The sequence below is a fragment of the Phlebotomus papatasi genome, chromosome 3, assembly GCF_024763615.1.
Source record: "Phlebotomus papatasi isolate M1 chromosome 3, Ppap_2.1, whole genome shotgun sequence".
NCBI lineage: Eukaryota > Metazoa > Arthropoda > Insecta > Diptera > Psychodidae > Phlebotomus > Phlebotomus papatasi.
Window position 1 is genome coordinate 79,377,018 of NC_077224.1, and position 27,733 is coordinate 79,404,750.

Here is a 27,733-nt window from a genome sequence, read left to right on the forward strand (position 1 = left end):
TTAGGTCTTCGTGCCTCGCCGTGCTGAGATCGGGGAGCCGCATTCTTCACAATTCCCTCTTTGTTGAGGGAGTTATTCTCTGGAATGAACTTCCTAGAGAAGAGAAACGGAGGCTTATCCAAACCTTTTTGGCGCCGTAGTCTTGCTTTCTTACTTTGATTTTTTTTTCTCGTTTTCTGGTCAGGAAGATTTTTTTTTCTCTTTAATGATGCAGATGGCTTATACAACCTGAGAAGGAGTTTTCCACCGTTTTACTCTGGAGTAGGTTGGTCACCAACACTCAAACGCCGGTGGGCGCAATAGAATACTTCCTGACCACATTCATTTATTTATTTATTTGTTTATTATTTATATGTATCTCTGGAATTTTTTTGTGTATTAAGCTTTCAAGAGTGCAAGCTCAAAAGCAATATATTGAATAAATCTAAAATCTAAATCTAAAAATTAGAAGAAAAAACTCTATTTCGAATAAGGTGCCCTAATTCAAAAGTACTCCAATTTCCCCTATATATAACATTGACAGAGATTCTCAGTAACTACACATTTTGTAATTTTATTTTACTTTTTAAAATTTAAATATCTTACGAATTTTAATTTATTAAATAATTTATTTACCGAAGCTTTATTAAACAATATTTTTTTAAAATTTTTATGTATGTTTTGTCCATACGATGTATTTATTTTTTTAATCCTTTTCCCGATGAGGTTGGTTCAATAGTGGCACCTCTAAGACGTCGGCTGTAGTAGCTTAGCTTCGTTAGGCAATTTAAATTTAAAATGAAATAATAGAAATCCAATGAATTTTTAAGCTTCATGTAAAAGTTGTGAATATTTTATTACTTTTCATGAAAATTTTCAAAATCTTTAGCCGTACTCACTATGGCGTTGTTATCTTGTAATATCGTTATCTCGTTATCTCGTTATGTTCTCGTAATGTATTTTATAATTGAAAAATTATAACAAGATAACAGATTACGAAGATTACGAGATAACAACGCCATAGTGAGTACGGCTTTTATATATTTTTTCTTTTATTCCTCTATAAAATTAATCAGAGACCATTTTTCTATATCTTCATGAGAATTATATTTTAATTATGTCGATTAATATTGATATTTCTACTAGAGAATGTATTTTAGGGGTGGTAAAACGTTCCAAACTTTCCAAAGTGCTCAAACTCGTAACTAATGCCCCAGACACACTTACGATTTAAGCCGAGAGACGACTTAGTGGAAAGTGATGGAAATGTAGTTTGGCCATTATTTCTAATATAATTATTACACTAAGCCGTCTTTTGGCTAATCCTCAGGTCTGTTAAGGCCCTTATATTCCGTACCCCGAAAGTGCCTTCGAATTATTAACTGATATTAATAAAGTTCTTTTTTGGTTCTATTTATGAAGATAGGAGCAATTTTTGCAAATTTAAGAATTTCGTAGAAATTTTCTCACTTTGCTATTATCTTTTTAGAAAACCGTTACGCGACAGATTTGAATCGATTTGAACCGATTTATAAATCACTCAAAACATTTCCCAAACTAATTAAGGTGTAATATAATTCAATTACAGATTAGAATTATTTATCACTTGGAATAAATTGAAAATTGGAATCGGTTCAGGCTTATTAGGAATTGTTGGACCCTCCAAACAAGTATAAAGATGACCCCCTTTAGTTAAGAATCAAGCTCTCTAAGAGCCTTTTTAACCTTTTACCTTGAAAAACCGTTATTAGGGATGATTCAACGCTATTTTCGTATATGGACGAACGTCCGCCTGTACAACCTCTAAAATATATCCTAAAATGAGGATGGATCAAATTTCATACTTTGCATGCACATTTATCATAATAGAACATATTAATTTGATCCATACTTTGCAAAAGGATCAAATTTGGATCAATTAGATCCTTTTATTTTTAACAGTGTATAGGAGAAAAATAAATGGGATGTTAATAGTTCCAGTGTCGACTTATGGGGGGGGGGGTCCTCCGAAGATCTCTGGTAGCTATCTATAACCACCTAGCCCATTTGGCCTCTAGGCGTGGTAACTGCTGGGCGGACAGATGTGCAAACAACGTATCGTAAAAAAACTCGAAAATTCCCTGCGAAAAAACGGGGTTGCGATTGACTTTTTTTCCTCATAACTTTAACACTTTTTAAGTGTAAAAATATATCAATATTTTTTAATGTTAATTTTACACCTTTTCAAGGGTATAAATAACATGAAAAAGGGTAACTTTAACCCCTAATACACCTAAAAAGCATAATATTTACACCGATTTCAGATCAATACTGCAGGGTAAAATTAACATTTCCGGAATATAATTTTAACTTTTTCGGATTTCTCTGTGTTCAGGTGTCCTAAATTTTACCAAAATACGACCTCTTAAGCCGTCTACACACTAGGAGTAATTTAAAGAAAAAAAATGCTATTTTAATGAATGTAGGCGCCTAGGGGTAAGAAGTCAAAAAACATTTATTACTCAAAATCGAGAGATTATCTGCTCTCTGTGAAGTTCGAGCAGTAAAAAACGGTTCTGTTTCCTATTTCATACTACTTCTTTCTTAAATTTTTCTTTTCATATTATGGGTGTCCCATTCATGTAATAAAGGGGAAATTTCATTTTTCCCCTTTTCTTTTTTTATTTTTCAATGGAATAGCACCATAGGGGAAAGTACTCTCCCTTCGAACGTTCATGCCTTCGAATAATGTGAATTTCTTTTGTTTTTCGTAAGAGATTTACACTAAATTATCACAGAATTATCAACAATTGATGATAAGCCAACTAATATTTAATAGAAATGTGTAAATCTCTTAGGAAAACTAAAAGAAAAGTTACATTATTCGAAGGCATGAACGTTCAAAGGGAGAGTACTTTCCCCTAATGATTTTATTTAATTATCAAGTTCAATGAATAGTATCTTTTTGAAGTTCGGAATGAACCGAAGTACCTTGAAGTAAATAGCAACTAATCCAAAATCAATATCATTCTCTTGATAGTGTGAATGCAGCAATTGATTCAATTAATAGTTTCTTCTGGTAAGGTTGAGAAATTTCTTGTTGCTGGGCAATAAGGAAATTAGTCATTTATTTTTTGCTGAAAAAATCAAGTTGAATGAACTTGTTGGGCCCACAGTGTGTTGATCTTCCCATTTTTGGCCATTCAATTGAACATCTCTCCGCCAGTGTCGTTTCAACCTTCTCAATAATTGAAATGGAAATAAAATTTAATCATCCAGTGTCTCGCAGTGTGTGCACTCAGCGAAAAGTCAAAACCTGAGAATGACAAACAATTTCAAGTTTATAATTTATTAGTGTCCGTAAGCTTATTTCATTGTATACAAATACTACTGAAGTATAAATTGTACAACAAAAAGTACAAATTTAATAAGATATTGAAAAATTGAACACGATTTTCACTGTTGTGGTTCATGGTCAGAGTGAAACTTTTTGTCATTGTCGTGTTTATATTTTTTTCGCACACCATCTTATTTTACTGTCCAAAAGTATTTTAACTAATTTATAGTTTTGGCATAAATTTAACGTGAAATTAATTGCCTTTGGAAAAAAAGGGGAAGTTCAGCAGTATAATTTGCACCCACTGATGCTTTAATAGCATATCACCATCGCATTAATAATATTAACCATATTGTTCCAAGGTATTCCTATTTTGTACCGCGACCTTGCCTCGAGTGCTTTGAAATTCCATCTTAATTTTTGCATCTTGTTTCTCTATCTCACACAAGTAGCAATATTGTTTGATGATAGTGCTGCTTCAGCATGGCTAGCATCTAACATACTGAGTGATTGATGATATTGTCATCAATTCTTGCCAGAGACAGCCGTAGCTCATATGAATCGATAAGAATTCCATTGAAAAGCTCAATAAGACACCCTTGAACCCATTCATTGCACATAGCACGTTAATTAACTCCACACTGCGAGTTTACAGCTAAGAATACCCAGTAGCAGAGTCTCTCAAATTGAAAAACTTCAATTCGTCAGTAAGTGACGAACCAAATATGAAGAACCCTGAAATAAGAAAGGATTATTTAGTAAATGCGGAAAAGGAAATTCTCAAAATTCTTGAGTATCTGAAAAAAATTAATTAAATTTACATTGCTTGTTATGCTCAACGATTCACTTTGTGTACCCAATCATGGTATTACCGATGAAAAAAAAACAAATTGACTAGTTAGGTTTTGGCAGATTGGGAAATTATTGAAATATTTCATTGCAAAGAAGGTATTATATTATTAGGGTAGAGTAAGCCCTTTTCGCCACCTTAAGGTTTTGTACCCTTGTAATTCTTACAATTTTTGTCGAAATAAAAAGACATTTTCTGTACAAGTGCTTTGAAGCATTGTCTCTCTAATGAACCAGGAGACTTTCCGGGAATTTTTGGGCATCTAGTTGAAAAAATACATTTCCTGCAACAATGCATGTTTCAGTACTTTTCGCCACTTTGTAAACACTTTTTCGCCACTGTGTAAGCACTTTTTCGCCACTTGTTTTTAATTGATTTTTAAGAAAAAGCAGCTTTCGAAAACCCGCAAAAGTACATTGCACAGTACTTTTCTTATTTAACACCTATATTAGACAATTATTAGAGTATTTCGAATGATTTTTTGCACATTTTTTGTTAGCGACAAAAATCAATTGACAATTACGTCTGTTTCAACTAAATTCCGCGAGGTGCGCCACTTGTAAAATGCTTGGAAAAATGAGTGGCGAAAAGTACTTACACAACCGAAAAAAGTAAGCCCTATTTCACCACATCCGTATTTCTTTCTTTTTGGAAAACATTATTAAATAATGATATTAGAGCGAAGCTTAGTTAATAACAAAGTGACTTTCAGTGAAAAAATATCAAATACTGTACTGCAAAAACATAAAATATTGCAAGACAATTTGTCTGAGCGTTGACAAGTTTATTAAGAACTCCATATTTTTTTGGTGACTGTTCACCTTGTCGACAATTTCTTCAATTAACTTGCAAATAATCTAGTCGGTGGGGCACCAGTTATAGTTTTCTGATTCGTTGGACTAGAGGTTACGAAGTAATAGTCATTTCGTAGTTCCATGAGCTCATAATTCCCTGAAAAAGTGATTTTATTTGTAGGTGGCGAAAAAGTGCTTACTGGCGAAAAAGTACTGACTCTACCCTACTCCGATATTTTAAGTATTATATATTTCAGTTTAAATTCAAATATTTTGACGATTATGCCCGCGATTTCCCTTTCCTAAAGATAGAAGAGACAGGTCGGAACAATGGATACTAGGGCATAATATTAAAGGGATTGATTTTACTCAATTTTCTTTTCTAAGAATCTTTGCTTCATCTACACTCTATAATTTGTTCAAAAATTTCAAATTCAAATTATTAAAATAAAAATTATATTATTTTAAATTGGGATTTCGTGGAGCAATTGGTAAAAGCACCCGTTAGATCTATAACGGTGAGATCGATAGCTAAAAAATTGAAGTTGTGAGCTTGAGTCCTGTCCGGGTCGAATAATTAAATATCTGGAAATGAACAATTGCACATATTATAAAACTGCTCAATCAATAATCAACTAATCTATTAATAATAACTGCTCAATAATCATGCTGGTTTTGCCTAAATATACCAAAAGCACATAAGAAGCATCCACATTGCATTATAAATTTATAATAATTAATTAATTAATTAACTAATACTCATATTAATTTATAAAGAAAACATTTGCTGCTTCATACACTTTCAGCTCCATAAAAGACCATTTTTATTATTATATATCATAATAGCTAGTCCTGAAGAAATGGAGTGCCTAGGCCTGTTTCCCTAGGTTTAAGTAGAGAAAATAAAAAATGAGAGTATTGTATTTTTCATAATTCAAGTATCTTTTTGTAATAAAAAGAAATATTACAAGTTATAGAAGGATTATCAGGGGTATAATATGTATCTGCGTAAAAGTGTTTTGCTATAAACAGGCTATTTTTGTGTAAAATTCACAATCACCACTACTTTTGCAGCTTGGGAAAATTGAACTTTTGCAGCTTTGGAAAATCAGTCAAATCTATTGACCACAGGGTTTAACACTAAACCTACAGACCGTTTTTGGTCGTTTTTGTGTCAAATGACAAACCGCGGTTGGTAGGATATTCAACAAATTTGTCTTGGAAAAGAGCAGAAAATTAAAATTTAAACACTGAAAAATGTATTACATGTATATTTTAAGAAATTCATAAAGTTTGATAACTACATTGTACCGTTTAAATATGTGTTAATTTTAAACCGGTCAATTTGACCGAGTCTTCGTAGGTTTAGTGTTAAGGATATCACATTGTTTAGGGTCACAATGTGCAAGCCGTTCTGAAATATCTGGCTCATACAGGGATTTCTCAGAATAGTTCAGAAAACTTAGCGAGATGTGTATTAAACATTTTTCGCGATAAACTCGAAGAAAAACACGCACTTCCACAGTAAAATGAGATTTCATCAGATTCGTTTTCGTTTTGCTTATGTCAAAATAGACATTATGCCTAATCCTGCTTAGCTTATACGAGCTTCAGGCCTGAGACTTAGCCATATGGCTTAACTGCTATAATTTCTTATCAATCAAGATTTTTTGGAAAAAAATCATCTTAGGATTGGATTATTAAAGATAAGTGACCTATAGGGTTCTCAAAAAACAAAAAAAAAATCTCGTTATTTAGGATTTTGAGACATTCGGGAACTGGGCTAAACCTCTAGTCTGAAGACCGCTTTAGGGTAGGCGTGATTCCTTTAATGCCAATTCGATGTATTTTGAGGTATTTCCTTGATTTCAAATGGAATTGACTAATTGAATGTCACAATGCAGTGAAAAAAAAGGTTTTCCAAGTGTCACAATGTTTTAAAATAACATAAAAATGATGTTAAAATATATGATACCTTCTACAAAGTTCTGCTAATTCCTTCTAAACATTGATGTGAACATTTTCGTATTCGGATGTTGTGTTTTCGGTGAAAATAATGCGTACGTAGGTGGACAAATTTTGAACGTAGCTGAGATAACTGGGGCAGCTTTGTAAAAAAAATACTGCTAAATTTTCATTTTCTTTTAGAGGAAAATCTAAGGATATCCAGGAATTTTGTTAGGTGGGATTACGAACGTAATAAGTTGGACAATTTTTTAACATAGTGTTAAGGCGTCTACACATTGGGAGCAATTTTCGTCAAAAATTGCGTTTTTGACAGAAATTTGACGTTTCCCCCTACAACTCTGCAGGGAACTTCCTTCAAAAAAGCAATTTTTGACAAAAATTGCTCCCAATGTGTAGAGGCCATTATAGTTTATTCGGTTTTGTGTGACATTCAGTAAAAAATTTTGAAACTTAGACATAATTTTCTTCACTTTGAATTTCATTTTTACACATACCAAGTGGTAAATTAAACTATCAAAATGTAACTTTATAACCCAAGACATATGAGTTGACACTTCTCAACTCTGTTTTATATTTACTTCAGGAGAGCAATGTGTAACTTTAACATACGATTTTTCTTAATTTTATCTGAGTTCACATTTGCAATAAAATTTTATTTATGAAGCTCTTATTTAAAAATTGAAATTTATGAAATTTTGATTTATAAATTTCAGAAATTTTCAAATACTGCTCCAAAATTTACATAGCCTGAGGAATTCACCCGGCGAGGAATTCCCCAAAGAAGCATAAACTTTTATCGCATCAATGCATCATATTTGGACTTGCATTGCACACAAACTTTTTTCGGTGTATCAAAGTCTATTAATAAACTTGCTCGTAGCCAGCCTCCCAGTGGGTGCCATTGAATTGGATGACGGATTCGTTGTCTCTCTGTTCGGTTCCGCACTCCGGTTTTTGCCGTACATTGGCGCTCACTGCCACTTCTCAGGCTGCCTTCAGACTTTTACGGTGGCTTTTACAGACGGTGGGGACTTTACACATTTCTCACCCAACGCTCTTGTTAGTCACTTTGAATCTCTTACCGGGCTCGGATGTGTCGTCTCTCTGTTGATTTGTTTCTATGTGAGCAAGTTGTTCGAAATACAAAAATTTGACGGTTTGTTGGTCGAGAGCAAACAATTAAACGTTTTAGAGAAATATCTTTTGTTTTGTCTCTTGTCACTGAATTTGTATCACATTCCTCTTCAACCTCGTGGACTACGCTAAATCGTGTGAGACTAATTTTTTGGTAAGTCTCTGTGAATTTAGATATGTCTTGTGGCATTCATTCGCCTCGTTTCAAATCTTATCGCGATCGCGAAGTGATACATTTTGTCCGTTACATTTCAAATTGACAGACTGCAGAAGAAAAATCATTATGCGATAAAGTTATACAAATAAAAGAAGAAAAAAAGTGCGGTAAACGAGAGAAGGTGAAAAAAAATTAAAAGTGAAACTGTTTTAATTCCATACATTTATTTCCTGGGCGATAACTCACTCTGGGGCTATTTACACTATTGGATATTACATCGATATAGAGTTGAAATGAAAGAGAAATTCATCTTTCCCTTTCTTTGATCAACTTTATACCATCTCGTGCTGAGTCAGAATCCTGCCTCACTTTATGTTACTTATTCCACTCCATTTACTCTCCAACATCTCTTTTTTTATTTTATTGCTTAAGCTTCTGTTTCAAAACCTCTAATTTGCCTAATTTGTTCAGAGATGATAGTGATAAATTTATTTTAGCACACGTCATTTAACACAATCATATCAAAGTTGAAAAAGACGGAAGCTAAATGGTCAAAAAGGTTACTTTATTGAGATCGTTAATTGATGGTGCGAAAAGAATATTCTGACAGGTCTGACGATCCCGGATGTTGAAAGCCAATGCGGCAATCCACGTGCTCCCAAGAACATTGCGAAAGATGTGTGTAAAATATGGCAAATGGATAAGAAGCAGACATGAAGAAGTTGATGATGGCCCATGCAAAAAAAGAGATGAAAAGCAATCTTGCTGAAAACAATTCGGTGTAGTCGTGATGTGAATTCATAATCAAGTCTTTTCTATCTTTGGATGTGCCAGAATTTTTATACTAGAACATGATATACAGTTCAGTGTGAGAAATAATGGGGCATTCCTAACATTTCAGTCATAATATTAAATTTTAATAAATTAAAAAATCACATGTAGGGGGCAGTGGGGTACTTACCTTTGAATTGGAGCAGCTTTAACTGTGTTATCACACTTGCACATTAAAATTTTAATATGATTCACATTAATTGTCGCTGGTGAGAGTCCAAATGTATAATTTGTGTGTTTGAATCATTTTATATTCAAAATTTGATCTATTTGTTGATAAAAAGGTAGACTTGGCCCGCAAAATTTGATATAAATTGATTTATAGCATTAATGCGAAAAATTAATGCGATTTTCTCTTTAATTTTTTAATGTGAAAAATATTTATGCTTTAGGTAAATTTAAATTTATTTTTGCAGCCCAAGTCCACTTCTTTATCAATAAATAGAAAAAGCCCAAATATTAAGTGACTCAAAGACACAAATAACATATTTGGATGCTCACAAGCGACAATTAATGTGAATCACATTAAAATTTTAATATGCAAGTGTGATAACGCCGTAAAAATGTTTTTTTCTCCTATTTTCAAACGAAACTGGACTATACCTTGATATTATTTATAGCATTACAAACCCATTATGAAGCTAAATTACATTATGACAAGCCTTAATTTCTTTTCAAATTAGGAGAAAATAGTTTATTTTCAAAGGTATCACAATTCAAAGGTGGCCCTAGATACCCAGATTTCTTTTAGGCAAATTAGATTGAGTGGGCTATTCAATTTAGCGATATTATTTCCTTTCAAAGACTTAACCCTTCAAGTCTGTAAGCGTGTCATATAAATACTATAAATCAGATGTGTTTTTTTTTCATACAACTAAAATCTAAACATTTTAATCTTCTTTTTAAATTATTAATAATTATAGGAAATAATATCCAAATCAATTTCTGTAGGTTTAACTTAACACAGTAAGGGAAAGCCTGCTACCTTAAAAAAACTCAAGCTTTGTACAACTCATTTTTTCTATGTCCTTAATAGATTTGACCCATTGCTCTTTTCGAGAAGTTTGCGATAATGGACTAGTTATACGAATTACAATATTATAGTGGATCAAATTCATTAAAATCGTGTTGAAGAAAATGAGTTGATTGAAGCTTGAGTCGTCTGAAGGTAGCATGCTTTCCCCTTTTTGAAAACATCTAAAGCATTCAAAGCTTTACCAAAACCGAGAAGAAAATAATAACTTAAAAATAAATTATACTATCAAATGTTTAAATTTTCCTACGCACTAGTTTGCGGCGGGAAAAAAATTATTCATCATCAAAATGTTTAAGTAATATATTGGATGAGTTCATATATTCTGTCAGTAGAAGAGGTAAAAAGTTTGGAGTGGTATATCTCAGCTCCTGATGAACATAATTGGATGAGTGAACTATTGTTGGAAAGCTTGGTTCATTAGCTTTCAGAATCTGGTATATGTAATTGGCTATGGGTAAATCATGGTCATCCAGAACCATTTATGTCGAAGAAGACACTTTTTGCAGCGTCATTTTTGACCATCTACTGCTGGGACCAGAAGTGACCCACAATTCTCGCACTTGGACTGTTCGTTAGAGGAACTCAAAGGGTATAATTTGTAGAAGAAACTTTTTTTTTGGACATCTTACTTTTTTTTTTCATCGACTTTTGCAAGAATTTTGAAGTGTTAAACGCAAGGAAAAAATTACAGAAATCCTAAAAGAGTGGTTTCTGGAGGGGAAGGATAGACGTGGGGATGAAATTGATGTGATATTTGGATTCCTTGGGTCAACTTATGGGGGAGTACTTAGAACATTCCAAGTCGATATCTTCATTAGTTTGTCCAGAAAATGAGATGGAAGGATTTCTGTCATTTTTTTCTATGCGTGTAAAATGTTAAAATTCTTGCAAAAGTCGATGAATAAAAAAAAGTAAGATGTCCAAAAAAAAAGTTTCTTCTACAAATTATACCCTTTGAGTTCCTCTAACGAACAGTCCAAGTGCGAGAATTGTGGGTCACTCCTGGTCCCAGCAGTAGATGGTCAAAAATGACGCTGCAAAAAGTGTCTTCTTCGACATAAATGGTTCTGGATGACCATGATTTACCCATAGCCAATTACATATACCAGATTCTGAAAGCTAATGAACCAAGCTTTCTAACAATAGTTGACTCATCCAATTATGTTCATCAGGAGCTGAGATATACCACTCCAAACTTTTTACCTCTTCTACTGACAGAATATATGAACTCATCTAATAGATAACGCTTTATTGCGTTTACTTGTAAAATTTTGAAACTCGTGAAAATTTTCGGTTAAAAAAGTAAACTAACTGAAAATTTTTAAACTTTATTTTCAAATTAACGCTACTTCATAAAATTAAAGTTTTTTTTAAGGGGGTTTGTATGGGTTAAAAAATGACGAAGTTTGCTTTTTCAAATGTGATTCGTAAAATCATATTATTGATATTAATTAACTTCAAATTAAATCAAATTGAATTGCATTGAATTTACAGTTGTGCTCAGATTCTAGAACACAAAAATTATGTGAAATTACTTAAAAAAAATTTCTGGTCATAGGTATGTTTAGACGAAATGTTGGCATGGACTACCTCTAAAACATAATATCCGAAAATCATTGAAAAAGCTTGGGACAATTTTGATAAAAACAAAAAAAACATGGTTTGGGGAGGGGATGGATGGGGAAAGAAAAAAAACGCCGTTTAAACTCCAGAACGATGACAAGTTGAAAAAAATACGATTATATAACTGCTCTGTCTTTGAATTCGATCAGTAATTTATTTCATTTTTATATAAAAAAAAGAATAAGCTCTTTTCTACTAAACGGCTTTCAAAATTCCTTGATGACTTCAGAGGATTAAACACAAATAGGGTTACCGTTTAAAACTAGTTAAAGTTGCTATTTAATTTTCGATTTAGCTATAAAATAAGACTACTTTTTATTGCTCCAAAACGTGAAATATCTATTTGATTATTTAACCTAAGAATCATTTTCTTAGTTCGATCTTCATATCAAACCCACGTCCAGTCACAAAAAATAGCGAACTATTAATGGTAATTTAAAGCTATTTGATAGACGCGCAAATGCGCGCAAACTTCGCATTTGTTTATAAAAGTTCCAATGAACCAGTATCCTTATTTAAAGTGACGACATTCCTGAGAAGTCAAACGAACTTATAAATTATCTCAATACGAAAAAATACAGATCAATGAAAGTATCACGATAACAAGATAAATTAAACAGCGACAAACTTGAAAGACATTTAAAAAACTCATAACGAAAATGATTTGATCTATAATAAATTTATTACACGCGACTATAAAGTAAATCCAGTTAATTAAATATAATTACTTTTGAACATTATTTTATATAATATGTACAAAAAGACCCAATGGAAATAGCAATAAATTAAATATGTATTTATATAGATTCAAACAATTTAAAAATAAAAAAATAATAATAATACAAGAAAAATCGAAAATGAATTTTGGGACAGATAATATATTTAAAAAATCGCTTTTCTTTGAAAATTAAAAATAAATGAAATTAGACTGTGAAACAAAATATTTTCGATTCATTTTTTATTATTTTTAGTTTTCTCATTTCAACTAAATAATGATTTTTCATATTCATTTTATTACGCTTAAGCTAGGAAGATCCTATATCAATTTTCGTTGGTCTAAGATATAAAAGATTTTTTTGTGTTCTTAAGCTCAACTTGAATCATCATTTCTTGCGTAGTACTGTAAATAAAAGCAAATAAAAAAATCGTGAATAATTTGCTAAAAGAATACAAGACAAGACGATTCCTGCTGAGATAATTTGAAACGCCGTGCCTCATTATTTTTCTTCCAGGATCCACTTTGCAGTTCTTTTAGAACTTCTTGAACCGGATTCTGAGTCATTTCTCAGCCCAAAACGTCTCTGCACCTGTTGGGAAATTCCTCTTACGAGAAATCTCCCTCAAGAGACAGAAATTATTGACATTTTTTTCCTCATTCACACTTTCAGAACAATTAATACCCTGCAAGTGGTTAATTTATGTTAAATGAATGGAAATTGCTCAGTGACTTGTTGCTGTAAGGAAAAAAAAAAGATCTTTTGGTCATTCTCCGCGGTTAGGAGGAAATGTTGCAACAAAGATCCATGAGAATAGAAAACCTCTTGTATATGTTTAACTTTCTACATGTGACGACGCTTAATTAATCAAGCCATTGCAATTAAATCGTGAGAGTACCCAACAATCCTCTTGGATTTGACATTTAAGGTGGCAATATGTAAAAGATCCCAAAGGGGTCAAATGAGGAAATCAACACTAAAGAAAAGATCTCTCTCATTGGTAAAAAAAAAATATACCTTTCTTCACCTCCCATTTTATTAATTTTCAACTTTAACTGTTTTCAATATAATGTAACTCGAGAGTACTTTACAAGGTACAAATATTGTATAGTTCTCTTCGGTACTTATTGGCCAAAACCCCTTGATTATTTCACTGATACGGTCTCTTGGGTGGGAAATTTTTTGACTCACAAAATGCTACAGTCGTAACTATAAATGAAAATTATGTACAAAAGCTCTAAAATGTCTCTATTTGAGAATAATACCGCCAATCCATTCTCCCAATAATTTTTGTAATATGAAATAATATAATTATTCTTTTCATATGTTATACACGATTTGGAAATCTATTTCATTGGAGTGGCAAACGATATGTAACACTTATTTTCAATATCCAAAAATCGTTATCTTGCGACGTTAATTTAAAATCAAGGTTTAAATGTAGAATATCATATTAGTATAAAATGAATAATTTAAAATATAACCAGCTCATTGTAAATAGTAAGTAAGATTTACTGCCATTTGTTTTTAATTCTATTTACTTGAAAATGTCACACAAAAATTAGAGAATTTGATACATGTGGAAGCACAAAACAATTTCATCTACTTTTCAATTTAAATTGCAAAATAAAACACTTAAATATTTTTGTAAGCAAAGAAAAATATTATTTTACGTTTTTACGTATTTCTTTTAATAAAAAATCCTATAATATCCATATCGAATAAGTGATATTTAAATGGATAATGAAAAAGGGAAATTATGCTCTAGAATACTTTTTAGGACTTTACTGTTCTCAAATGCTTCTGCATTAGGGGAAGTGCTTATAATTTTGGACAGTCTGCTTATAAGCATCGAAGTTCCAAGTTTGAAGTGCGATATTTTCAATACTAATTGACATTTCTTGTTACTCTCTTTTCAGAAGGGTTGTTTAGAAACTTAGCAAGCTATTTATCGTCTTATTTTTATTAAAATTAGTTTTAATACGTTTAAAAATGAATTGATAAGTAGAGGTGACCTTGGCTCTTATTTTGGACAACTTGTTTATGAATTTGGCCAACTTGGCTGTAAATTTGGACAGCTAATCCGCCTCAATAGGATGCCCATTGTTCTTCATTTGATGAACCAATCTTACCAAGTCCTCTTCCTGTTCATGTAAGGGAAACGTAGAATGTCACAGAAGCCCGGAAACTTTCCATATCATTCATTAAAGTGAGTTGACTTCGATACTCCAAGTACGTGCAGATTCGCTCATTCCCTGACCTTTCCGGGAGCCTTTCAAGGCATTTCTCGCTACATCTCTTTCGTAGAGATGATGCTCCTTTGTTTCTCCAGGCATTTGTCCAACCTAGTCATCACAAAAGCTAAAACTTCACGAAATTTCGTGAGAAAAACACCTGTCCAAAATAAGAATCATCACCTCACTGGTGAATGTCTTAAAAAATTTCCCATTTTTCACACGAAAAATATAATTCACAAGGCAAATCTCACTTCAGGTCAAATGTACAAATCATCAGTAACGTGAATCAACACAATATTCAATGAATATTCAATAATATCACTCAAAAACAGCGAACAAACTTTGTTAGTACTTCACTAAAACTAAATAAGACTGAAGTAAGCCACGAAGTTCTGTCATATTTCTCGTAAGCAATTGCTCACACTGAATTTTCAACAAAGCAATTTCAACTCAAATCATATTCAAATTTTAACGTATTTAGTGTTAAAATCTTCCAAAAAGAACAAATATTTAGATAGAATTCATTTTTCATCAAATATTGGAATAAAAATCCATCATTTTAATCAATTTATTTTTAGTGTCCAATTTTACCCTCAAAGTGTCCAAATTTAGAAACTGTCCAAAATTATGAGCACTTACCCTATAGATTTTTCTATGTCTTGCTTTCTGTCTCGACTATTTTTCTCAGTCCTCACTTTATTCTAAAACCACCAAACAGACGTGATAAGAGCCAACAAAAAGAAAAGTTAATTGTCTAGACGCACTGGAGAACAGTAAAGTGCTAAAATAAAACAATAATTTTTCATTGTAATAGCATCATAAATTAACTCTTTTAAAATGTTATAAATAGTGTAATAAAGACATACGCAAATTGAAGTATTAATTTTAGTTGTATGCCACAAGTTAAACTTTTTTTTATAGAAATTTAATAATTCTTTTTATCCAGCGGAAAGGCCTAACACAAAACCGATTTGTTTTTTTAAAGTATTTTATAATGGTTTAGGAAGAACACTATAGTTCCACTGAAAGTTGTTACCCTTATGGTCTTGTTAATAGAAAAATTCGCACGTTGATTTTTCGGAATAATTGAATTGTACTATGAAAGGAAAGATACGTCATTTTCATTGAAATTTTGTCAAATGAAATTTCTTGAAAAGTATCTCAATTAGTCAACTGAACTAAAAATTTTGATAAGTGAAAAGAAATTAAAATTTAAATTAAATTACTTTAAATTTAAAATAAATATATGTAAATAGTTAAACAGAAAATTGGTAGGGCAAGAAATAATTCCTTCTTATTTTCACTACAAGAGTTTCTGGTTTTTACTAGAAGAGCTTCGCAATGCGATTCTTGGCTTTATCGGGTTGTGTAAACAATTTTTAGACTTCTCGTATTTTGCAATACAATACTAAAAGAATAATACTAAATACTGACTTGAAGAGAATAATACAAAAAGTTTCAATTTCATTTAATTCTTTTCCTTTATCCTTATCGATCAGATTTCATGTATTATTGTTTGTTGGATAACTTATTTACTGTAATCTAAATTAATTTAGAAATTGTCGTTGTTAATTGAATTTATTGTTGAGTGAAGTTAATTATAAATTATTATTAGAAAAGGTCTAAACCTTCTTATTGAAGTCCAAATTAACTAAAAGAATTGAAAATAAAATCAGATTAAAGTAGTAATTTAATATTTTCGGTTCCTCTAATTAACAATAATTACTAATTTTCACAATAGAACAAAAGTGCTAGGAAATGATATTCCAGGAAAAGGCTTTCAGGCTTCTCACATAATTCTAGAACATTTCATATTTTTCTCGTTTTTGAGTTTGACTTATTTTTTTCAGGAAATGTGTGACTTAAGACTGGCTATTAAAATATATTGCTATTAGGTCAAATTGATTAAAGGAATATTGAAAAATAAAGTGTCACTGCCTGTGCGAAGCCTGAAAGCCTTCCCCTATATTTATATATTAAAAATAATTAGGAATGTTTCCAGAGTTTCCAGCATAACAATTTCATCATCAAGTCAATCAGAAAATCTGAATTTCTCGAAGAAAATGTTATTAGCAGTCCCTATCCTACCATTCTATGCAATTAAATCTCTATGAATAGGTAACTTTACATTACAATAACCGTATTGCTATTGTTGATAATTTCTATCAATATATAAAAAGACAATGTATTTCTGTGGAGGAGATTGAATAAGTATGCAATATAGATGGGGACGAACCTTGAAATTCCACATTGTGTATGTTAATGTATTTAAAAAATATCATATTAATTCCGTTTCCTCTAAATATTTTATCACGAATGCTATATATTTGTTAAACAGACAAAAAAAATATCATGAGAAGAAAAATCAAAAGGACAAATATTTAGCTTTCCACCAGAATTTATCCTTCAGATGTTTGTTCCCGTATTTTTCTACATCATCCAATAACAAGTCACAAAAACACCTCGTATTTCTGTAGAAATTTTCGATTTTCAAAAATAAAGTTACAATCCGCTGAAAATGAAGAATTTTTAGTATTAGAAAACATTGCATTTTCCACAATTTTTCCAGTCCAGAAAGAGAAATAAGTCCAAGATTGCATGCAACTCTGAATTTTGCGGATGTGTGAAAAGCGCGTAACATAACGAAAAAAAATAATTAAACAGACAGGTAATATACGCGATTTTCAAGGGCTACCTCCGAAGGTTGTGTTGTTGTGAGTTCACGTATATAGAATTCTTCTCATTGGAAAGCTTTTTTCCCTGCCATTCACACGTTTCAAAAGGTGTGATTGTGTAGTTTGATGAAAAATTAATATAACCTATTCTTTTTCATGCAAATACCAACCAAAAAGAAATATTAATTGCAATTTATATGTTTGGTGGTTAATTTTGAAAAATTATTATCTATTAATTATTCTTCAACTCTCACTTTTTACACCAGAAATTTTATTACTTGTTGTACAAAAAGTTCATTGTGGACAATTTGCATGGAATATGAAAATAAAAAGAAGGTATTTAAAAGTTCATTCTTCTCCGTAAAATTACCTCAATTTGGTGCCAGAAAATTGATTTCTTTTCCAATTCACCAGACAAAATGCGTACTAAATTGAATTTGATTGATGTGAAAATTGAATAAACAGTTGATGAAGCAAAAAAAAAATATGCCGCGTCTCTTGAGAAGGAGAAAAAAGGTGAAACATTTAATTTCACTTTCATTCTCAGCGTGAATCATACACCGAGAAAAATGGAATTTATTTAAATTGAATATTTTGTATTTAATGTTAAAAATTCTGGGTAAATATTCGAATCAATTGACTTTTCTTTCAATACAAACGAAATAATTTTGATTTTGAAAGTAATCACAATAATTTCAAATATTTGTGCATTCATACGGAGAATAAATAATTTTTCTTTTAGCGTGAATGTTTAAATATTTGAAATAAATACCTCAGCTTTTGAATCAAAGATAATATATGTTAAAAATAACAATTATACATTGAAAATGAAAAACTACACATTTATATTAAATGTGCAACGTTGTGTTGTCAAAAATAAAATTTTACTTTTGATTTAAAAGTACTGTTTTATGAAATCAAATGCAACAAGCATTTATTTAATGGGTAAAATTTAATATTGACATTTTTGTTTACGTCTTAATATTATCTGTATTTATTTCAAATGAAAAAGACTTTTTAAACAATTGTTTCAAAATTTTATTTCAAATGATTTTTTTTTCTATCTAAACATTAAATGACCAGGTATTAAATTGAATTGTGAGAAACTTTTCTGTATAAAATATGCATTTCATTTAAATGTAAAAATGAAATAACTTTGAGTAAATATTTGATACGAATGGTTTTTGTCGTTAAATATAAATAACAGTGGTTTTTACATTTACTGCAGTCGTCATAATTTGAAAAATTATTCATTTAAATTAGGGTGAAAATTAAATTCCTTTCATCATAAATATCAATACGTTTTAAGTGAATAACTACTTATTCTAATCGAATACAATATGTAAAAATAATTACATTTTATTATTTAAACTTAAACTTTAGCCAAATGAAACAACATGTCATTTGCAACTAATTTCACATTTTCGTAAAAACCCTCTTTTTCTCATAAGTTCGTAAAACTACAGCTAGGGGTGCTATAATTAAAAAGAAAACTTTCCAATTTTCTAAGTTAATTAGCTCCGGCTCTATAGCACGGATCGGGCTGAAATTTTGGTAGAGGGAGCGGATTGAGCTAAAAATTCTTCATGAATCTCTCTTAAACATGCCTAAGAAACTTACTTATGTTATAAAGAATAAGGTAAATACCAATTATTAAAGCATTCTTATTGATTAGGTTTTTTAAATTTTCATTTTAAAAAAATTGAATGAATTTCGCTCTAAATCATCCAAAAATTTAATATTTGGCTGGCGTACACGCACGAACGCAAATGCACGAGGGTCAGTGTATTGTGTTCTTCAAATGACGTGATTTGCATAAAATAAATAATATTACTTTCTATATGCATTGATTATAACGATTAATAATTTGAATGAAATTTATATTTATTTAGAATGAAAAACCAATCAAATCTAATACTATTTTTTGAATCAATAGCATAAGTATTTGAAAAAAAGGAAACTACATTCAGATCTATGACTGATTCCATCAGTACGGAAAACATTAAAACGAGTCAGTCTTGAAGAAGCCGCTGAGTTGAAAAGTTGTCACACAAATTATTTCCAATCTATTTGAAAATGAAAAAAAAACTAAAAAATGGTTACAGTGGATAAGTAAACTTATAAAGTTACAAAAATCATCAAGTGATCGACAAAGAAATTTGATAAAGTGTTGGAAATCGTTAGATTGGGTAAGTAAAAAAATGTTTGCCAGAAAAGTATTAACCATATTCGGTAAATTAAATTAAATTTATTTCTTCTTTTAAGCTAAAATGGAATGTCAAACTTTTTATTATTTTATTTAAATTTAAAATTCGTCGTAAGAATTTTTTATTATTTAATATTTTACTAACGATTTGTAATTTTCGATATTGTTCAAGTTCAATCGATCATCCTGATTGCAAGTCATTGTTGATTGGAAACGTCCGTGAGCAGAAGCTGGAAAATTATCACCATATCTGTTTTATCGAACTACTTTTCTTCAAAAATTCCATCTAGGAGAGACCTAAATAGTATCAAGGTAAGAAAATTGATTTTTTTGTAATGCAATAAGAATTACATAATTTGTGAAAGTTAGCATTGATCTTTACAAAGAAATATTGGACCTCGCATAATTTTTTTATTATAAAAATGTTAATTATATCAACTTATTTATGTTGAATATGTATTTTCAATTATCGCTTTGGAAAATATCATACTGGAAAAGTTTTTAATTTCATTTTTATTTTTATTCTTTCTTTTATCAATCGTGGTAACCGTTGAACCGTTCACTGGGAAAAGGACAATCATTGTCTTTTCCATGGAATTGGAAAAGTGATTTGCAGATAGCAGCAGAACTCAGAGCAAACAGTAAAGGACGTAAATTTGCAAAACACAACTTAGAAAAGTGAGCGCTGTAATAAAAGTAGACGAGGAGCACTACCACTGATCAAGTAAGTTACATTGAATTATTAAAAATTATTAACCGCCATTGGTGAAAAATAAATACTGTAGCCCTACAATTATTACCTGGAATTATAATTATCACCAGAATAAAAAACGAAATTCTACTAAAGTTTTGAGAAAACAAGATTCTATAATCAAAATTAATTTTTTATGATTAACATAAAAGGACATCATATTATACGTATAAGTTTTTTCGAGACTTATTGTTGGGTTCTTTTAAAGATTATGGGATAGGACAATAATTATTTCCACCACTCTATTTTCAATAGTTATTTCCGCTATTTCAATAGATACCATATAGATTCAGATTTTTAATTCCATTTAATTTTATTTTCTGTCTTTCAGATTTCATTATGTCATCGTTTATCTTTACGGGGCAAAAGACAATCAGTCTTTTGAAGTATCTTATTTCTTCTGAAACTGGTAAACACTATTGGGAGAAAGCAGAAGAGCATACATCCAAAAGCTGAGAAGAAGACTTCACGAAACTACTAGAAAGTCGTGCAACACCCCATAGAAATTAATGTAATACAATTTTATTGTGAATACACATTATTTATGTCAAATAAATTTATTTTTGAAATCATAGCAAGAGTTTTTTAAATATACCCTGGTACTGTTATATCTACCCGAGGATATTATTTGAATTAATGTGGACGAATATCAAAGCAAACATATTTGCCATTGAATCTATGGTAAAGAACATTTAAATATACCAAGGAAATTTTTAATTTTACCCATTGTGTATTTAAATTAATGGTAACTCGTAGTTAAAACAAATATTTCTACTATTGAAACTATGGTAGTGTTACCCAGAAATTTTTGATTCTACCCATGAAAGTGTTTAAAATCCACTTTAGAAATAAAGTGCAAATGTATTTGATTTAAAAGACATGTTTTCTTTTCAAATACAGTGCCATTCAAAATAAATACAAATATATTTGTTGTGGCTATGATTACTGCCTTTCAGATCAAATGTAAAAATATTTGAAGTAAAAGTCGTCTGTATTCAAATCAAATAAAACATTAGAAACAAATGTATTCTACCATTGGGGCCAAAATACCCATAATTTCATTTGATTTTACCCAGAAAAACATTAATACTACCCATAAAATTTTTCTCGGTGTATGCAAATATTTATTTCATAAAATTTTATAATTCGTCGACAAACATCGGTTTTTTGGACTTCCTTATTGGACAAGATACACTACAAGTCACAGTTCAAAGCCAATGTTGTTAGATGTGAGAAAACAGCATGAAAAATTTGTGCGGGAGTCATAAAATTTCCTTGTGTTTCATCATCGTACGTGTGGTACAAATTCGCGCTCCTAAAACCAAAAGATGAATCTCAAAGGGGCTGAAAAATGCACAAAATTTGTGCAGATTGTACACAATTCAATGAACCTTATGTCGAATAATGATTAGTTGCAACAGTCGCCGACTTATCACTTCCTCGCTGAGAAAATATAAAAACACCGAATAATGAATTGAATAGTACGTACATTCGAAATTAATGTGCTGGACACAATTACGACTTAAGGCGAGAGACGGCTTAATCAGAAACTAATAGAAACGTAATCTAATCATGATTTTGATTATAATTATTTACGTTAAGCTATGTCTCGGCTTAAATCGTAAAGGTGTCCAGTGCATTACAAATAGCGGGGTGCCAAAATCACCAATGAAAATCAAAGTCACCCGAATTTACGGTACTTCTTAGTAAGAAACTGATCGAAATGCGACCTAATCATTATTTCGATTATACATACAATAAGCCGTATAGCGGCTTAAGTCGTAAATGTGTCCAGTACATAAGATCTGCCTCGAGTACAGATGTGAATGTGATTTTATTTTCTAAAGAACTCATTAAATTCTAGCAAAGAAAACCTAGCTCATATTTTGCTATTAGGTAAAGGCAAAGGCCTTATATCAAGGCTACTTGACATGCTTTAAGATAATCCGATTTTATAGAAAACAAAATTAAATAAAAATAAAAAAATAAAATTAGAATAAATAGTAATATAAAAGCCAAATATTTTTTTTTATTAGTATATATCTGTAGAAAGTCACAATTACCATTTCGTAGGTTGTGAAATTTTATGATATCGTTAAGACATCCAATATTAAAATTTTTCAAATTCGACATTTTACAAGTTTAGTTTAAACCTCTCGTACAACATAACCCAATTAGGGTAAGGTGATACAAATTGGACATAGTGTTACAAGTTGGAAAATTCGCCGGTATAAGTTGGACAGGGATTTTTTCTTGATAAATACAGTACTAAATTTTTTTAAGCACAAGGAACCAAATTATAAAACTAAAGCATTAAACATATATAAATAAAAATGAAGTACTAAATTTATCAAGAAAAAGGCTCTGCTCAACTTGTACCACTTTACCTTAGTTTATAGAGAATCGTTAATCAGAGAAAGTGTTACTCATATTACCCAATCTTTTCTAGAATGTAAGAGAAATTTCTGCCTCTATCCAGTATTTGATCTGGTGACCTTTCATAACCATCCTAGACCATAATATACTAAACTAGAGCTTTTGGCCTCTTGAACTCAGTTGGTAGAGCATGCGAGAGCTTCTCAGATCAAGCCTGGATAAAAGCATGAATTTTTTCAAAATGTACTCCAGAAAAGATTGGGTGATTTTTGTGTGTCACTTATACTCTGATTGACAGTTCTGTATACATAAATATTATTGATATTGAATAAAAAATTCGCAAAATTCTCAAAGTAATTTATTTTTTAAATTTAGCTTCTAATGGGTCTCGTTCGAAACTTTTTATGTACAAATTCTCTGCTTTGTTTACTTCCACAGTGTACTTCCCTAGTTATGAGAATCGAATTCTAGCAGTTTAACCCCTCATTTCTGAGGTGAAAAACTGTTTAAGGATTGATGTTAAATATTAATTGGTAAAATTTAAGATTCACGATTCTAGGACACTTCATACATTGCAATCTTACAAAGTCCTTCTCAGCAAATCTGAAATTAAATAGATCATAAAAGATTTTTACAGCAGATCATAAAGGATTAGGGGAAACTGGAGAACCACCGAACACAGAGTAGCACCGGACCCTGCGATTTTTTAATTAGATATTAGACTTCAGAGGACGAGACCTACGAATTCATAGATACTATAGAAACACTACTGAAGAAATGGCTGTCATAGTTCAAGTAGTTTAGATGAAATAAGTATCAGTGTTCTGTGTTACCCCATGTTCAGTAGCATAAAAGTTTACCCTATAGCATGGGTTTAAAGAAATTTGACACTTTAAAATTAATGTTCTTTATCATAGACTACAAAACAGCCTTTAGAGAAATTTGCATGAATTTTTACTTTTACCTTGTTATTATACATGTTCATATTTCAATGTTTATTTTTTCCATAAAAAAATACAAGATATTTCTTCCAGAAGCCGTTTACGTCACTGGTAATTCTACGTAACTATAAAACTCACTTCTATACGGTGTAAAATTCTAATTTAAATATTAGTTATTGAACTCTATTCGATAAACTATCTATTTAATTCAATTTTTCAATGAATAATTCAATTAGAGATAACATCCTGCATGATAGATATTAAAATCTATTTAATTACCTTAGGAAATTCGATGAATCAACATTGAAAAAGTTAACAAGTTTAATTTTGCATAATGAATTTTTCCCCAGCTTAATTTTGCCAATGCAACCACATTTATTTTAATAAATTTTCAAAATTATTGCTTTCTTGATTCTTGATTTCTGTATTACTATTTAACACTTTCTTTCTGCCGTAAAAAGATATTTTTTTCTAAACAGGATCAAACTTTCATAAAAATTGTCGAAAATTTCGATCAAAGAAGAAAAGAATGTATATATAGAATGTATAAACGCATAAACGCAAAGCATATATGTAATTACTTGAAAAGGACTCGAGTGTAAGCACAATAAATAATAAAATAATAATAATAATAAAACTATAGAATGTATATAAGATTAGATAGATATTATATTGTCATCAATGCTTTTGCAGATTGCGTTACATTGCAAATGCCTTTCTGCGGACGCTGCCGTTTATTTCAATAATTCGACCGCTCAGAATAAGAAAACGAATAACACGAAGTAGGCAAATTTTACAGGAGACCGATTTGAAGCTGAGATTTTATATGCAGGATATAGAATTTTTGAAATTAAAAATCTCAAAACTTTGAAAACAATCAATCTTTCAAGTATAATATTCACAGGGAAGGTAGAGGGTATAAAGAAGTATCCAAAAAGCGAATAAAACGATTTTTGTAAAAAATCAAGTTGTTCGACTTATATTTTGAGCAGTCGAATTATTCGCTAAATGCTATTGATCTAATGATAAAAAAAAACATATTTTTGCTTTCAAGAGATATCATCTATTATAGGTTTTCATAACTTTAATGAACCATTAAACCTTTCAAAACCTTTGCTAGTCGTTAGCCTCTTACAATCCTCAAAGATTTACCAGCCGCCTTTACACAGTATAACACAAGGCAGATACTTTATGAGTCTCACGTTTTGTTGGAAAATATTTTGTGTTTGCTAAAAACAGCAAATAAACAAGAAAATAAGTCTCACAATAGAAGACAAGAGATTCATTTCAAACTTACAACTAATAGCTTACTATTAACAGATCTTAAAAGACAGTTTCTTCTTCAATAAATTTCTTGACTATAGTTATTTAGTTTGAACTTACACAAGGGTAATCTGCTACAGTCTGATTCTCAGCAATTATTTATGTTCTCCGTCAAATTTGATATTTTATTGACTTTGTGTATACATTTTCCCAACACATCTATCTTTTTCATCCAAATGATGCAAAATTTTCAAATAAAATGCAAAATTAATGTAAAAGATCACAATAAAATAATCAAAGATTGGTTTATGCAACTTCGTAAAATTAAATATGGATTGTCTTGTTGTATGAATAAAAAAGATTAACTTATGTTTTTGTTGTTCACTTTTTTTTTCAGAGGAGCTCAACAGCCCCACAATGAAGGGATGGTTTGACGCCTTCCGAGACGATGGCGGTCCCACATTGTATTCCTTTTCGAACCGAACCCCCGTAACTGGAGATGTCTCAATTGTGGCTGTCTCTGTTCTCTTTACAACCATTTACATTGCTTTCCTGGTAATTTTTCCGGGAGTGAGAAAGCAACGATTCACCACCTTTACGACCGTGACACTCAGTCTATTCGTCGGCCTAGTCATATTAGGTAAGAAATTGAGGTTAAGTTCTCAATAACCTGCAAATTTTCCCATAACCTGAAAATTAAGGAAAACAAAAGTACTACAATCTATCATTTTGTAAATACAAATTCTTTCAGTTTATTCTTTCAAAAGAATTAATTTATAAAATTTTCCGGCAGTTACACGCTTAGGATCAGCATGGCATGTGGCTCATTCGAGCATTTTGGCGCCATATAAGGCCTTCTCACGAGAAAAACTTCCTGCACGGATGGGAGCTCATATTGGACTGATGCACGTGAATATTACCCTTACAGGTATAATTACAAAATTCCACAAATTCACTCAACCAAATTGCACACGAAACCAATGTGAACATAATTTTTTCAGTGATAAAAACACATGTTTGCATTAATTAAATTTACCAGACAATTCAAAAAAAAAAAAAAAAACAGAAACCGAAAGTAGAACCAGCAGACAAGAAAAGGAAAGATGACATCATTCAGAAGCTAAAAAAAAACATTTGCAGTGATATTATTTGTTTTTAATTTGTTTTCCTTTAATGACTATAATGACAAAAACAAAAACATTGTGCCCTCGCACAAAAACCGGATGTTTGGTTTTTTGTGGGTGGATCGGACATAATTTATATGGGCACATAAAACAGCGCGTGTTGTGCCATAAAATTATGAAAACCACAATTAAACAGTAGTAAAATGCAAAAGCTTACAAATTACTTTTTGGGTTTTCTTTTTGTCCAAAATAAATCAAAATCAGGTTTGCTGAAAGAAGGAATGAAGGTTGTAACTCATTGCAATAAAAAATATTAAAATGTGCTTTATCGATAATTTTTCGATGACTTTAAAGAATTAATCAGAAAAAAAGAAATTCTTTTTTTTTCATTTTTAAATATTTGGCCTGACTTTACTTAAAAGGATTATGCTGAATTTTAATTAACCCATTCCTTACCATGGTATTATACATCATACGTAATTCATTCATTCATTTTCAACCGCTTATCCCTATTGGGGTCGCGGGCCCATGACATCCAATCTACGTAATCATCATACGTAAATTGAGTGATTTTAGATGATTTATTCCAGGGCAATTGATATTCGAATTTCTGTCGGGAATGGATTTTTAGTTACTTTGGGCCTTCAATTACTTGGAAAAAATAGCCCGACAGAGACGGGAATACATTTTATTGTTCTTTTTTCGCTTCACGTGAAGTCATGAAAAATTTTGCTCAAAATGGCGGACGGAAAATACGACATCCCGTCGAATTTGTTAAAATTTACCTTTATCCTCTTTCCTGATTTGAATTCTGGTTGCCAATGTGTTTTCTTGGATAGTTACTCTATCTAAATCAATAGAGTTTGTAATGAATTAATGTGCAGAATATAAATTCAGTGACCGTTAAGACGCGTGTTTGAGGGCAGCTCCCTGCGCCCCCATAATGGATAAAAATTATTTCTTTACAAAAAAATCATCTATTAACCTTTAGGAAACTAATCCCAATATATGAACATTCTATCTCAAGTATTTCTGGTACATTGACTGAATGGGTTAAAAAGATTCAAAAGTTTATGAAGTTACTAAATATTTGAAAACTTATTGAGAAAAAAAATTTAAAAAAGGTTTACATTTATGAAAATTTTAAACTCCTAAAATCAATGCAACCTTTTAGCAAAGAATCTATTTTTTTTAAGTCCAGTGCTATATTTCAACCGTAGGGTAAAGTGGTACAAGTTGGACAGTGGTACAAGTTGGACAATGGTATAATTTGGACAGGGCTTTTCGTCTTGGTAAATTTACTACTTCATTTTTATTTGTATATTTTTAATGCTTTAGTTTTATAATTTGGTTTCTTGTGCTTAGAAACAAATTTTATACTGTATTTATCAAGAAAAAAGCCATGTCCAACTTGTACCGGCGAATTGTCCAACTTGTATCACTAATTCCAAATTATACACTTTACCCTATATGTTAGCCCGTATTAGCTGAAGGCAGAGTTTAAATTCGGTCTAATTTTTGTTCTTCAATTTGACTTTATTTTGCCAATGAGAGGATTATTCGCTGATCCAGAATGCAGTGGCAATCCGTCTTCATCTGGTGATGAGAGGTGACTTGTCAAAGTTTCCTGTGACAGTAAAAAGTAATATATTTTGTGCCTTTCCCTAAGGGCCTTGACAGACCTGAGGAATATCCGAAAGACGGCTTAGCCTAAATATATTAGAAATAATGGTTAAACTACATTTCCATCATTTTT

General features: G+C 30.9%; 1 protein-coding gene across 3 annotated transcripts in view; it reads left to right on the forward strand.

Annotated features, from left to right (window-relative positions):
- LOC129805913 (dual oxidase maturation factor 1) overlaps positions 1-27,733 on the forward strand; it is a 38,713-nt gene that overhangs the window by 7,248 nt on the left and 3,732 nt on the right. The window contains exons 1-3 of one of the 3 annotated variants that reach the window (XM_055854159.1): positions 7,738-8,195; positions 25,251-25,493; positions 25,647-25,781. In XM_055854159.1, coding sequence (XP_055710134.1) covers positions 25,271-25,493; positions 25,647-25,781 — 358 coding nt within the window. In that variant the 5' untranslated portion in view covers positions 7,738-8,195; positions 25,251-25,270. Of the gene's footprint in view, positions 1-7,737; positions 8,380-25,250; positions 25,494-25,646; positions 25,782-27,733 lie in introns of those variants that run through there. The other 2 variants (XM_055854160.1, XM_055854161.1) reach the window with 2 other exon arrangements.